Source organism: Eublepharis macularius, chromosome 4, assembly GCF_028583425.1.
Source record: "Eublepharis macularius isolate TG4126 chromosome 4, MPM_Emac_v1.0, whole genome shotgun sequence".
Classification (NCBI taxonomy): domain Eukaryota; kingdom Metazoa; phylum Chordata; class Lepidosauria; order Squamata; family Eublepharidae; genus Eublepharis; species Eublepharis macularius.
Window position 1 is genome coordinate 104,432,703 of NC_072793.1, and position 15,839 is coordinate 104,448,541.

A 15,839-nucleotide genomic window follows, 5' to 3' on the forward strand; every position below is an offset into this window, starting at 1 on the left:
GGATGTAACAGGAGACAAGGAATCCAGGGCGGCTTTTTTTCAAAAGAGAGAGAGAGGGAGAGAGAGAGAGAGAGAGAGAGAGAGAGAGAATCTGCAGTGTAATTCTCCACCGGGAAGAAGAGCAGTGGGGCCGGGATTCTCTCTCTCAAACAGCCACCCTGGATTTCCTGCCTCTTGTTATGTCTCCCCACCCCATCCCGAGCTTCCAGAGGAAAATCCGAGCCAAGTCTTTTTGCAAAAGAGAGAATCCCATTGCTCTTCCCCTGGCGGAGAATCCCATCAAGCAGCTGTTCTTTGTAAGATTACACTACCTAGGGAACATTGCAGGACCTGACACATGAATAACATGTGTCTGGCATCTTGTATAGTTTGGCTCTAAGTCTCAACTCACTTGCTCTATCTCCCACACTGCTGATCCCCAAATCTTTCTCATTTCCTCTATAGTTATCTCTGTTCATGCTCTTGTACAAAAGAAGAAACTGGAGCACAGAAAAAAGAGCTGATATGTCATCCTCTCCTCCTCCTTACCCACTTTATATCTGGTTTAGAAACACTACAACACCACCTCAACCCACACCAACTCTAGGAATCCTCAGTGCCCCTTCTCCACCTCTGATAACCATTAAGGTCTACCAGAATCCTTTCCCGCTCTTGCTTTCTTGCTTAAAATTCTGCCTCCTTCTTCAATGATAAAAACTGAAAATCATTCTCACCACCACAGTTTCCTGCTCCTCTAGCTCTCCCTTCTTCCTCTTCTAATCCTTTACTTCCCTGCCATCTCAACTTGATGAGCTGACTACCATACTAACCTTATCTCAGTATTTCCACAAGGAGAGGTTTTTCCTATGGTTCTCTCTCTCTACTGGGATCTCCCCGAGATCTTGGCCCTCTTATTTTTTCTCCACACTTCATCTTTAGATGACTTCATCAAATCCCACAGCTTTTACTATGGTATGTATGCTAAAGACACCTAGCTTTAGCTCATGCTGTAGCATAGTGATTAAGTGGCTAGGTTCCAAGCCAGTACTCTGCTGGTTTGACTCCCACTACTTGTTTACAAAACAAAAGAGGCTTCTTAAAGAGAGAGTAACTGTTCTCCGACACCCTACCACAAGCTCTCTCCAAGGTCAATATACTTTCATAAACTTGTTCTAGGTTTTTACTTTATAAACTATTTAATGTAAAGTGTTCTGTGCTCTTATTGTGCAATGCAAACAAGTTAATATATGCACTGAGCAGCAATTAGCAGTCTGCCCATACAGAAAAGCAACTGACCGAAATTCTTTACTTCACTATACATCCCACCATCCTAAACATCTCAAAAAGAATATCCCATATGGCCAATTCCTGTGGATCCGCAGGAATGCCACGTCTGAAATGGACTTTACAGAAGAGAGCAGGACTTTAATCAAAAACTTTCAAGTGAGGGGATATCCGCTGGACATAATTGAGAGAGCAAGGTGGAGAGCCACTGAAGTAAATAGAAGGGAATTATTGATGGTAAAAGAGAAAAAAGTTGAGTCAGTAATTCACTGGTCATTGGATTACACCCATATGGCTTCTAAAATCTCTCAGATTGTAAAATGACATTGGCACTTAATTTCACATTTACCTGGATGTCAGAGCCCTCCCAGGATAGGTTACAGAAAGACCAGAAGTTTAAGAGACAGACTAGTACATTCAGATATGAGAACAGAGAAAATGCAGAGAGAACTCCCAAGAGGTCACCATGAGTGTGGGCACTGCAGTGTATGCAGTTTGACACTCACTGGCAATACTATCACTTTAGAACAAGGGAGAATAGTAGTGACACTGAAGGCATTCTTCACGTGCAGCACACCAGGGGTGGTTTATTTAATTAAATGCCCCTGTGACTTGATTTATATAGGCAGCACGAATACAGTGGTCAGGATAAGAATCCAAGAACATCAATCCAAGGTAAGAAGAAAAGTAGAGGAGGCACCCTTGACTGCACACTTTTCACAGTGTAAACATACAGAGAAAGACTTAAGATTTATGATATTGGAAGTAGTAAGGGACAGAGAGTGAAGGATACCACCAAGACAGTTACCAAGGCATGAAATGTGGTGGATTAGCATTAGCACCAGAGGGGCTGAATCAGGAATGGGACCTCTCTTGTTATACTGGATAACATGGAATTGGCAAATTTACAAACAGCAACCAGGGCCCTTTTCACACTACATACCTGCTTCCGGAACATCACGTAACGTAGCGCAAAAACCGTGGAAGACAGCGTCTTCTCGCGAGAGTTTTGCGCAACATCGTGCAAAACTCTCGCAAGAAGACACTATCTTCTGCATTTTTTGCGTGATATTTCACAACATTCCAGGAGCAGGTAAGTAGTGTGAAAAGGGCACAGTAAAAAGATAAGTATAATTGAATGGCATGGCCCCTTTAAATGTGTGTATATATGTATTGCTGGTAGACACCTCCATTTTGTGGCAGTAGCAACAGTTTGAAAAGGAAGACAATTTGTCCAGTCATTAGAGAATGTGAACTCTGTACTGTGAGTAAAAACTTTGTAACAGGCTAAGAGCCTGTTTTTGCAGTTAATTGTCCTTGAAAAAGCTTGCGTGTGGGCACAGGTGAAAATCCCCAAAAAGCTAGCAGTTTGTCAGGCAGATTTTGCATCCCTCCCCCCCCCCACCCCTGCCCCGGGAGAGAGGGCTGGAAGAGGAAATTTAAAGCAACGAAGCTCTGTTTGTTTAATCCAGCAACTCTCAAGAGAAGGAAATCACTGGCAAGTGCAATTAGCAAAATGTGTGTTGGAACTGTTTGAAATTAACAAGCACCATATTGAAGGGAACTGTAGTTCAAAAGACTGCACTTTGAAAGAATTACCGGACTTCTTAGAAATTGATATTACTTACATGTTTATGGTTGCATATTTATTTGAATGTTATTGTGACAAGTGACATATATAAGAGGATTGTAACTTTGTGATTTGGTTGTAACTATTTCTGTAAACTATATTGAAATGTGATATTTATTAACTTGTTTGCATTGCACAATAAGAGCACAGAGCACTTTACATTAAACAGTTTATAAAAAGTATATTGATCTTGGAGAGAGCTTGTGGTAGGGCGTTGACTCCCACTACTGCCAGTAACACTGCAGGTGGCCTTCAAATTCAATGTATTCAAGATTGAATTCCTCGTCTTCCCTTCCCCCACATACTCCATTGACATTTCCACCACCCAACCTGGAGAACAAGATAATAGATCCAGCTTTATTTGAGATGTTTCTCTCTCTCTTGTTCCCCATATTCAGTCTGCCACCAAGTAAAGTAGTTTTTATCTTTATATCATAGCAAAAGTACTACCCTTTTCCTCTGCCTCCTCAGTGCAAATTCTTGCTCTAGCCATCCCTCACCTTGATTATGGTAACCTTCCCTTCTCAGGTCTCCCTTTGTCACACTTCTATAATTTCTACACTTCCTCTCTGTTCCTAGATTGAGTACGACTCATCCCTACTAGTACCTTTGTAACAGTAGCAGGTGCGATGATAAAAGGTGCTTCTGGGTCAATAGCCTCTAGCTTCATGTTCACAGAGAATGAGTGGATGCCAACAACAGGTTTGTCCTACAAATGACAAAGTATTAATTAGTCCTGATGTTTACTATATGGCTGTCAATAGCCTGGATAAAAAAATGTACTGCCCCTTTAATAAAGATTTAATGGGGGGAATTGACCAATTGGAAATGATTCAGGGCATGGAGATACTTAACATCACCTGGTAAATAACATCCCATTAAGTGTCTATTAAAGGGGCAGGACATTTTTTTCTCCAGGCCAGTTGGCAAGCCTAATTACCTAAAGTTTATTCCTCTTTTCAATGAAAGTTGTTCATAATAAAAAAAATCTCTGCTCAATGTATCTTCCACTGGTACAACAACAACAGCATGGTATTATCATTTAATAGTACAATAAGAGATTGACTAGTAATCTAGGAATATTTAAACTACTCCCCATTTATGTCAGTGGGCTTAAAAGTGTGTCATTCTGTTTAGGATTACACTGTCAGCAAATCACTGACAGGATTTATTTTCTTAATAAACTGGGAATGATATTCTGTTTTCATTTCAGTGGAACTGGAATGAATACCATGCTTTTTTATGTAGAATAATTTATCTAGAAATTTTCTCATCTAAAGTACAATAAGGACAATAGAAGCCCCTCAAAACGTTTGTCTTCCTCCAGGAAAGACAATTTAGTATTTTTTTCCAAATCCAGGAAGAAACTCCAGGCATTTGAAGATGGACAAAAACTGATGAGCTCTAAATCTCTAGCACTGAAATTACAAGTGTAGTGCCATTGCAGTCAACCTTCCTTTGTGATTCTGTCTCCTGCTTAAATTCCATTCTCATAGGGCTTCCCCTAATAACTATCTAGAAACTTCAGAATGTGGAGAGCAACTTATGACAAAATATGGGTTAATGGAAAACACATTATATTCATGCCACAGATTCGGTACTGGCCCCATTCTTGGTAAAAGTTAAGAAACAATTCTTTAAAGCAGTGGTGGGCAGAAGGTCAATCACTCTAAAAGTAGCTCTCTGCAATTCCTCCAGTGCTTCTATAACCAGTTTCTTATCCCTCCCTTTAAAGCTACCACAGCACCTTCTCTCATCTTTCTCTTTGGTGCATAGGAGGAATACACACACATATGCACACCTTTGTTCTAGGTGGGGAAATGATAGCTCCAGTATCCTTTCCCATTTGCAAAAGCATCTTTGCTAAGGATGGGGAAAGAGCATGCTATAGACTATTCCCCCCTGCATCAAAGCTGCTATTTGTCTCTTTCATTGAAAATGTAAGAGAGTTAACTGTACACTTTATCCCTACTGTACACTTTATCTGTACACTTTATCCCAGCAAGTTACAATTTGTGGTGGTGGTGGTGGTGGTGGTGGTGGTTTGTTTTGGGAAAACAGAAGAGGAAAGGCTTCCCTACCAGAATCATGCAGACTTGCTCTGACGTGCTGTACTTTTTGTACAAGTCACCATTTTGTGACTAGCTCCACCCACCAACCTGCCATTTTGTGACCAGTAATTTCTCAGTCTTTCCTAGAAATATAAAGCCTGCCCTTCCCTACATTACAGTATAGTAATGTATACTGGGGATTTATAGTTAGGCTACCATCTCCTGTGTCTCAGAACAATCTATTAGATTCACCAAGAGTGAACCTAACAGGACACTAACAGTGCAATCCTAACCAGAGTTACACCCTTTTAAGCCCACTGACTTCAATGGACTTGGAAAGATGTAACCCCACTTAGAATTATATTGTAAAAGTATGAAAGAAAAGCATTCTTGGTGGTTCCAATACTTTCTTACAGGCAAGGCATCTTTTGAAAGTGTTGTAAGTTGGTCTAGAGTTTGGTGAGTAGGCGGCACAGTTAATGTTTTTTTCTTTTTTGCTGATATTAATATATTATTTAATGTATATTTCAGGTAGTTACCCTTTGAGATTTAGTGGGCTAAATGGCCAATTAAATGAGCTTATATGATTACCTTTATTATTACTCAATGTTATTATTTTTTATTACTCAATTATTACTTTTTTGTATTTATTTAACTGTATAATTTGTTGTAAACGCTCACCCAAAATACTCCATTGAGAAGCACCAGGGGTCATACCTTAAATAAATCAGTGGGCACTAAAGATTCTTCTTCCTCCTCTTTTACTGTGGCTAGGATCTTCTGCCATTCTGCCTCAGTCTTGAAGTGCCTAAAAGCTTTAATGAAAGAACGGTATCTGTGTGAATGAAGGCAGGCCCCTAAACGATCAAATCTATCAACTGGTTATCACGTTAACATGGAAAGCAGAGCACTTTAGTAAGTGAATTAATTACACTCTTACACCACAGCTAAATCAATAGGCTGCAAATTGTTAGCAATGTTAAAAGTTATTCTATGCATGAGAAGACTTAAAGGTGTGAATTTCCTCCTCATCAATTTCCACTAGTTGCATTTTGGATAACTTTTAAATTGCAGACATATTGTGTTTTCCATTGTGATTCCCTTTTGCCAGTGCTTATGCTCAAACCTTCAATATATTTTTAAGCTTAGGAAAAATTAAGAACTAATTTTGAGATATTGGTTGCTCAGAATGGGTTAGGGTTGCGATGAGCAAAAAAGAATTGCTGTAAAGAAACCTTATGAAGAATCTCACGTGCACTGCTTCTGTAAAGCTTCAGATTGTTTCTTTAAGAGTATACACGTCCCAAGTGTTCTCAGAACATGTCAATCTGTATTCCAAATTATTCATAGGACAACAAAAGAACTGATCAATCCTGAGCATGAAGTATACTGATTTGCCTCAGTTCTCATGGTGGTGGTATAAAGGTAGAACCTTAAGTAAGCCTTGCATGAATTTCATTTGGTGTCCTACAAAGAAAGGGTGTCATAACCCCAAGACAGAAGATATATTAAGTTTTGACTGGACTGAGGGATTCTTGCAACTGAGATAATAAAACTGCTACTCAAGGCTTCCAAAAGGGGCGGGGGGACCATCAACACAAAGTCAAGGAAGTGGCTAGTACAAGTTACCTTTTAATGGTTCAGAGAACTTTGGCTTTAATTCAGAAAAGTTTAATCTATGTGTTTTGGGCCCTTCATGCTACTTTTCAAGTTTGTGGCTACCATACCCTATTGTATTCCATTTCTCATTGAATGTTCAAACTGCTGACCATATTATATTCTTGCTGTGATGTCCTAGTTACTGAAACATCCTAGTTATTGATTATATTGTATTCACTTGCATTACTTAATATGCCTTGGATCTCAGTCAGAAAGGCAGACTATTAATGAATTATAATAATAATAAACAATAATGCTTCTCTGCTCACCATTTTTCTCATAGTGAAAGATTTTGCATTATAGCACACTAAACACATAATCCCTTAAATCCTTTATTTGGATGTCAATATGCCTCAGTTCTAAGGCAAGGCATAATTTGATAAATTTACATGTTAAATCTGTTTTTGCTCCAAGCAAGTAACTCCTGTTAGCAAGGTTTGCAAAATAATTAGTATAAAAGCATTTAAAAATATAAAACTTCTCTCTTTAAAACTTGCAATTCTAATATTTGGCTGAAAATGTTGCTTTGTACCTAATGGAGGTTCAAGGATGTAACCCTGTTGAGTTGCCCAACCCACAGGATGGAGAAAGGGATCCAAATAGAACATCCACAAGTCATACTGATCCAAATCTCCAAGTCCTTCATAACGCAGTTTAAGCCTTCCACCAATATTTTCTACTACATTGACTATCCAAGCTCCTAGGGAATCCTTTAAGTGCTGACATTCTAGTCTTGAACCAGGTGCAATTAAATCCAAGGGATTCTTCCCTCTGTGGAGCTGTAGAGAAAAAAAGAAGTTACATCCTAGGTGTCCATACACCAGGCCTCAAGAGACAGTAAGACAAATATTCATCCCCATATTTCTTACTGAATTCTATGCAAACCTCTACCATAACTACTACTAGATCAGTTAAAACAGGTCAGTGGGAATTACAGCAAGGTATACTTTGTAGCAAGGAATCATTTTCTTTTTCATGATTCACAATACTGTAGCTTCCGCTCAAAAGCGTAAAAAGAAGTTCAGCCAAAGTGATGGTAAGTAACCTGTAATTCACATTGCATTAAGAATCCTCAGCTCTCTCCTTGTTTTCTTTTCAAGGAACTTTTCCCCAATTAAGGGCCAAGACAAATAAAAAATCTAAATCTATTTTGTCTGTAATGGAAAAAATATTTTCCCCACAATTTTTAAGGACCCATCCCCATGAGCATTATATGTACTTTGTAAGCTGTTACATCTTGCATTAATTCACATCAAGGTTAAAATTTCCCTTCTTTCCATCTTTTTGTTGCCGCAACCTACTGCAAATAAGGATATTGCTTCCACACAGTTTTGCACCAAAACTGGAACATCACCCCTGATCATCTACTTTCTAGATTTTCCCCTGCTTTGCTGCCATCTTTTTCCAAACTTGGCTTGACATGAACTTTTTTGAAAGAATGCAGTCAAAGTAGATGCGAAAGTGAGTATTTCTGAGGGTCCTTCCCACATTGGCTTACCTCAGTCTCCAGCAGCTATTTCCCCACCCCATTCCACTGGAAGCCTTTTTAAAAACTGGCAGTTGCTAGATTACTATAGCATAACAACATTATAATGAATTATTGCCAGAATCTACTGACTTCTCTGAATATTTGGCTTTCATTTTTTTAAAAAACCCAATCTTTTTGCTGCAGAAAGGTTGCATTTTCTTAATTTCTTATACCAATTCTATGTGTTGCATTATGCAATGACAAATGTAAAGTATAATATGAACAAAGATTTTTTTTACTGCTGCCAGCCGTTTATGCAAAACATTTACCCCTTCTAGAAGGTTGACAGGGGCACTACAAGCTCCCTTCAGAGTCTGCTGCAGAAATTCTTCTGGGTTAGAAATTTTATCCTTGATGCCTAAAATAAAGAAGAAAAAAATCAGCTATATTCTAATGATGCAGAAAAAAGGATGAGGTATATTTATCTTAAGAAGGTCAATAGCAGAGCTCATGTGTCTGTTCCCCATTCAAGTTAGTAATATCTGCACCGTTCAACGCAGGAAAGCAGCTGGGAACTGACAGAAGACATACAGATACTGCAGCAAAGTGACATTTGTGGAATCATGAGTGAGGTTTATGAGGAATGGAAGATAAAAGATTCTGAAAGAACTCTGAATAAGCTTAGATTCAATCAAAAGGTTTACCAAAAAGTTGTTTCATGGGCTTCTCTTATTCCTAAGGTAGGCTTTTTACCTTCAGGCACTCTGAGAGCCTTCTTGTTCTGCTCACACCAACCAATTGGGTGCAAGTCAGCTGTCATGATGTCACACCAGAAGTCAGCTTTGCGGTCCTCTCCATAACCATCATACCGTAGTAGCAGTAACTGCCCACAAGTCGTAATGATGGTGGCTACCCAGTATGTATCAGGGTCTGGCTTGACAGCAACCTCCAGTTTCATGCCAGGTGCAAAGCCATTTTGTAGGCTAGTATCAACCTATGAAAAGGGAACTCTCGTTACAATCTGAGCATCTTTGGACAGCACAGCAATATATGCTTAAAATACTAGACATGTATCATAAACAACTTTAGTTTTAAACAGGATGAACATGAACTAAGGATCAGTGTCTCTGGATCTAATTACAGTTAATGTCAACTCAACTCACAATGAGGTATCTTGGGATAAAATGATCACAAGTTTTGTATACAGTTGTTAGGAAACAAAGGTAATAGAAGAACCCAGTGAGTTTACTTCAGAAGAGCTGCTGTCAGCAAATTCAAGCAACGTTATCAGAAAGCACTAAATGAGAATCCAGAAGGATAACAAATGAAGATGCAAAAGAAACTTTTTTATAAACTGGTAACTAAAAGAGAATTATATAAATAGTAGAGTGGAAGAAAAAACATATAATAATGGGCTATGGCTTCCAAGTCAAAGTGAAAAAGACAAAAGTAAAGAGTGAGGGAAACCAGCAGTTTCAATCCTATTTCTAGACAGATGTGATTACTATATCCTTATAGCAGATTATTCCAGAATAAAGCAAACATAACTGATCACTGCCCATTATTTTTTTGGCCTCCACCAATTACACAGCCATGGCTAGGAAAACTAGTGAAGTCAGCAGCAGACCATGACAATAACCCTTCAGTTTCCCCCCCAGATGTTTATAGAAAGCAGAGGAGTCTGGAAAACATGGAAAAAATCAGCTCCATTCCTCATAAAAGAGGCCACTGTGTGTAGAAAACTGTACCCAGTCTACAATACCAGGCATACTAGAACAGATCACAAAATTCAATTTGTAAGCATCTAAAAAGATTGTGCTACTAAAAGCCAACAAGAATTTATTTGAAATGATATCACACTATTTATTACCTACTTTCAGATGACATTAACAAAGCCAATCAACCATATGTACATAAGTAACCAGACCATTTTAACCACATTTGTTTGCTTGGGGGTGGGGAAGAGGTAGAAGTAGTATAAATGTTTTCTACTTAAAAAGTTTTATCTTTGTGTAAAACATAAATAGTAAGCTTTAAAAACCTGAAAAACATTACTAACTCACACTCATTCTAATAATGAATTAGAGGATTGTGTGAATATCAGTAGAGCCGTGAAAGAGGGTTTCTAACAGACAGTGTAGGCATTTTAGAATATACATATGATTTGCAAGATGTGCAGAAAAGTATATTTAAGTTTTAAAAAGCAAATAGCTAATTAGATGCCCTGATAAGGACTGAACAGACAGATGGCTCCTGAAGAAGTGCAGAATTTTGAGCACCAGGTTAAAAAGAAAACCCTAAAAAGAAAAAAGGGGTGTGACGGATTGGTGTAATAGAGCCTCTAATAGCATCCTGGGAGTGTGAATCATGGTCACAAGATGTATGTACAAGATATATAAGATGTAAATCAAGAAGACCATAAACTCTGAAGGGCTTTGACATTGAAGTTAAAAAGATTTGAGGGGAGGGGATTATTGGAGTAGAAAGTATTTTCTCCAATCCTAATCAATTGTATCTTCTCCCGCTCTAGAAAAGTTTCTGAAGGTGTCAAGCTAACAGAGCCTCTAATTGTTTATCATATTCTAGAATGACTGAGAAATGGTAGGTGAAATTAGTGTTAGGTAGGATGCATGTCCAATTACTATTCTCCTCTAACTTTTTTGTATCCGTTCTCTATCCTCAGGTACTATAAGCAATTAGAGGCACTTTAAGAGAAAGTCCTCGGAGTACAGGAACAAATAATTAATTATGATTGGTGGGATTGGACAAAAAGCATTTCTGAGTGCTACATCATGACAGGAATGCACTTTTATCCCTCCCTCCTCTTGGGGTAAATCTGTTCAGATATGGAACCAGATTAATACACTATTGTTCAGCAGTTGATATTATAGCAAGAAGCTACTTCTTTTGTCCCAGAGCACAGAGGGAGGAGTGCCATTTTCAAATCTATTATTCCCTTCTGCAAATTCTCACAGGCCTCCAATATGTTCTAATTTTGACTTACCAAAACAAGTATTCCAATGTCACCAAAGCTTAACAGGAAAAACTTCCTGTTTGGTGAGTCTTTGGTGTAGTTTGCTGTAGTGGTTAAGAACGCGGGACTCTAATCTGGAGAGCCAGGTTTGATTCCCCACTCCTCCACTTGAAACCAGCTGGGTGACCTTGGGCTAGTAACAGTTCTCTGGAGCTTTCTCAGCCCCACCCACCTCACAGGGTGTTTTGTTGTGGGGATAATAATGGCATACTTTGTAAACCGCTCTGAGTGGGCATTAAGTTGTCCTGAAGGGTGGTATATAAATCGAATGTTATTATTATTATTTAAAAAAAACATAACACAGTAAATGCTTTATCCAGCACTTGATTATTCAGAACATTCAATTACCTAGTATCATGCAGACAGCAAGTGCCTCTCCTCAGCCACCTATATGGACAGGACTGATTCCAGCTCCACCTCTCCTAAGAGACAGCCAATGGGAATGGGCAGAATGCTGGGTCAACAACAGGCTCTAAATCTCATTGAGTGGAAAAAAGGAGGTTTCCAAAGTGCAGCAAAATCAAAGAACTGAAAGGATAAGGGTTAACTATTTTCGGGAATGGAGAGTTTGAGTGATAGGCTGCTTCCTCTTCTGTGATTGGTCAGTTCGAACCAGTCTGAAGGCAGTCAGTTGCTTTCTGACAGTTTTTGGAGTCAGGGAGTCTGACAAAAACCTTTAGAGTGAAAGGAGAAGACTCCTTTGCATTTACTGTAGTATTATTGTCCTGAAGAAGAATTCTATCTAAGAATTCAAAGTCTCTAAGTGTCAGCATAAGCTGAAGTATGCTTTACATAGACACCAGAGAACTGGGACTGTGTTTTTGCAAGAGTAATTGGGTAGTGGGTTGAGACTCCCATTGAAGCAAAAAAGAAGAGGGGTTGTATCTTCTGAGGAGAAGATTAATTCTGGCCCAGTTTTTTTGGGGGGGGGGAGGTTGGCTCTGAAGAGGACCCTGGGCCTGTTGTGAAGGGGAAAAGTTTTAGCCTACTCAGGTGCACAAAGGAAATGACTACTTCTGGAAAACCTGAACTGTTGTAGGAATTTTCCTGAAGAAACATTGTTGCTGTACCTAAATTACTAAGTAAAACACCTCTCACTGTTAAGAACCAAGAATATATGAAAATAAACTTCAAGGATACTATTTTGCCTTGTTACACGAAGTGTATTCTGTAATACCAGCAACATTTTATCTTTGCATTTCCATCCCCTGACTACACTTACTCAATCTCTGCCTGTTAAAAAAAGTTATTTCTTTTTTAATGTTATACAGTCTCTAGTGTCATTTCCAACAAAAAGGAAGAGGGCTTCTGCTTTTCTCAACAAGTTCCTGGACTGGGCTAAAAGCCAAAATTATATCTGCATGTCAGGGTGGGACAAACAGACTTTCTAAACCATAAATATTAACATGCTACTTGGGGCAGCTCAGTCAAAGCAGGGAGACCGAATTTTGGAGGGAAAATTTGCCCACATTTGATTTTCCAGAGCAGCATGAAAAGAGAGGTCAGACTACATTACAGTTTGTTCCTGAGAGAAAGGAGAAGGGGCCAAAGGAAACAACCACACAGAACCAAAGAGATGGTATGACAAGCGTGTGCAACATCAAATGTTCAAGGAAGGAAACGAGGAAACGAGGTCCTTACGCTATGACCAGTGATAGGGAACAAGCTCCAATCTCCTTGGGAAGGATTAAGATCAAAAAAAGACTAAGTGACGTGAACTATTTAATCTATACCAACAAGGAACAAGACAAGTGCAGAGTAATACATGCAAAATAAGTTAAAGAACTATTTTAACAGAGAGAGGTGGATGCTATATGCATGTGTAGAAAAGGGGGAGGAAGAAGAGGTAATCCCCATGTGGGATATACCAAACTCACCTGCGGAGGGAGTTATAAGAATGAAACCACATGTTATTCCATTGGAGCCTTATGCTCCAGATCTTAACTGTGACCAGAGAATAATATAGTCCATGTAACTGCTGAGATCTTGTCCAGGGGAAAAGAGGGGAAAGTCTTGGGAAATATGGGAAAGTTGTGATTCATGTGTTAATGTGATTATTTTATAGGAAAATTAAATGTGGTAATTATTGATGTATTGTCGAAGGCTTTCACGGCCGGAGAACGATGGTTGTTGTGGGTTTTCCGGGCTGTATTGCCGTGGTCTTGAAGACCACGGCAATACAGCCCGGAAAACCCACAACAACCATCGTGGTAATTATTGTAGGTAGAAATCTAAGGTAGAGAAATTTTTATACAGTGTGTGTTTATTGTGGTGTGTGTGTGTGTGTGTGTCTGCCTCAGCAGTTGCTGGATTTCTGACAACTCATGCTGCCAGCTGGTGCCATCCTTAGGACAGGGGGCCCACTTGTCTGCCTGCTGCATAGGATGGCTTTGTGATTGGAGGGGAGGGTCCCACCAGACATGGAAGCTGTTGCTATGGTGTTCCCAATAGGGTGGGGTTTGGTCCCTGTAGATTCCTCTGGGCAGAGGGCAGGACAGCTTGAGCATCTTGCACATTAGCTTACCAGCAATCTCCATTCCTCATTAGAGTAAAATATCAATGCTTTTACTGTGTCCCATTTCTGATATAGTCGTTCTTTCTCATGCATCATATTGCCACATGACTGGATGGTCCCAACTCAAATTAAAAAAATTCACTTCATGCCTAACCACTTGTTAATTCCTACCTAAAAACTACCTCTTCTTAGGAAAGAGTTCCATAAGAAGTACTCCTTGAAAGGGAAGTGTAGACCATTGAATGCAAAGGAAATCATAAAGAAGTTAAGAGTATGCAAATCTCTCTTCAAAGCATAAGCTAGGCTGGCATGCCTTTTTATTAGATTATTAGCTGGAAATACTTTTAATACATCTGCATACTGTCTACTAGTTTTCTTATTCCTTACTGGTAATTAGCGTGAAAGACTGGCTGACTTTTAAACTAATTATCAAATATGAATTATATATACATGTTTTACACTAAGACCATCACAAAAAAAGCAAGGATAGAAGTTCTTAATTACTGAATGTCTTTTTTACTTAAACCATCAGATTTGGGCACAGACATTCAACTGTTTCTTTAACATGGCATTAGCCATATCTCACTAACCTCTACCCTGTCACCATGGCCTTAGACATATTAATCATAAGGGAACTACATACTATTCAGACAGGACCCATACCTTTCAAAGCAGCATAGATGGTCAAAGTCAAATTTAACCTAAATTGACCACAAGGTAGTATACTTTAATTTTAGAGCACTAATAAAGGACATGGTGAAATATAAGGGAGAGGGAGAGAACTTATCTTTTGTAGCGTAAGCAAGTAAGGCTGGAATACTCAGATACAACATTCTTTCTTGTGCACAAATAGCACCCTCTTATGGTAGTTTGGCAAGCCTGCAACCGTATGAGGCTCTTTAGTTTTGTACCAATATATGTTTTCTTTTTTATTTGCTAGGACATCCACTGTGAAATTGTGGTTTAGTTGAAAAAATCCTAAATGATCAGGCACCCGAAATATGATTTCAGATCTGTTTCCAGTAATTATACGACATAATCATAAAACCAGCTTATTTAATTGATAAAAGTCTACATCAGAGGATTCTTATCCTCTTTTCCTGGGGTACATATGGCCGCACCGTTCAGCCCTAAGGTCAGCTGTGGGAACTATTTAAAATGTGGTGATAAAAGCAAACATTTATACAACTGCCTGATTCATTCTAATGTCATAGCATAATATAGTACAGAGAATTTTTTAGTAATAGGAAAAATAAACTGATTATTAAAAAAAAATTCAGAAAAAATCATTTTTAGGACTACAGTTGCATTAAAAGTTTTGGAAAATGTTAGCTTCCTCTGGTTAATTACATGCAAAGTGCAGTTTATATGGTACAACAAAAAGCGCTGATTTGTCCACATGGGAGAATCTTCTATACTTCTATATATATATATATATATAGAAGTATTGTGTACTTCTATAAGTACACAATAGACAAGTGCAGAAATAGATACTGAATAATTTGTGAGTACACAGAAATAATGCTCCAATTTGCTTAAATCTTTGAAGTGGCAGTTTAGCTGAGGAAAACTGCTAGTACATCTCCACAAGGACTTCACCCACTTTAATTTTTTTAAGCCCTATCCTGTTTCAGTAGCTCAGTGCCAGATATGCAGCTTTTTAAAAAAGCAAGCACAACGAACTGCCCAAATATTACCATTTCAATAACAATAAGATATAATCCAACAAGTTTGCAACATAATTCTAATAACTGTCCACTTCAAGAAAGTCCCATCTATTTGGTGTGGAATGCACATACCGCAGTGCATTATCGGTAGAGCTATAATCATCCATCTCATTTAAGATTGAGGCTTGTGGGAAGAATATTTTTGCTTCTTAAGCATAAGCTACTCTGACCTGGACAGCCCAGAATGGTCCAGGCTAGCCCAATCTTGTCAGAAGCTAATCAGGGTCAGCCCTGGTTAGTACTTGAAATGGAGACCACCAAGAAAGTCCAGGGCTGTGGCACAGAAGCAGGCAATGGCAAACCACCTCTGAACATCTCTTGCCTTCAAAACCCTACGAGGTCACCATAAGTTGGCTGCAACTTGATGGCACCTTACACAACTATGAGAGAAATGGTTCAGAAAACAAAGGCTAGGAAGAAACTTCAGAAAATATAATATAAGCCACAGCAAAACTATCAGTAACTTGGGTGGGAATTTCTACAGTACAATCA

General features: G+C 38.8%; 1 protein-coding gene across 1 annotated transcript in view; it reads right to left on the reverse strand.

Moving 5' to 3' along the window:
* SFMBT1 (Scm like with four mbt domains 1) overlaps positions 1-15,839 on the reverse strand; it is a 143,562-nt gene that overhangs the window by 41,574 nt on the left and 86,149 nt on the right. Inside the window, exons 4-8 of the mRNA XM_054978469.1 lie at positions 8,825-9,065; positions 8,401-8,489; positions 7,136-7,382; positions 5,662-5,759; positions 3,501-3,602 (exon numbers count right to left, since the gene is read on the reverse strand). Coding sequence (XP_054834444.1) covers positions 3,501-3,602; positions 5,662-5,759; positions 7,136-7,382; positions 8,401-8,489; positions 8,825-9,065 — 777 coding nt within the window. The remainder of the gene's footprint in view (positions 1-3,500; positions 3,603-5,661; positions 5,760-7,135; positions 7,383-8,400; positions 8,490-8,824; positions 9,066-15,839) is intronic.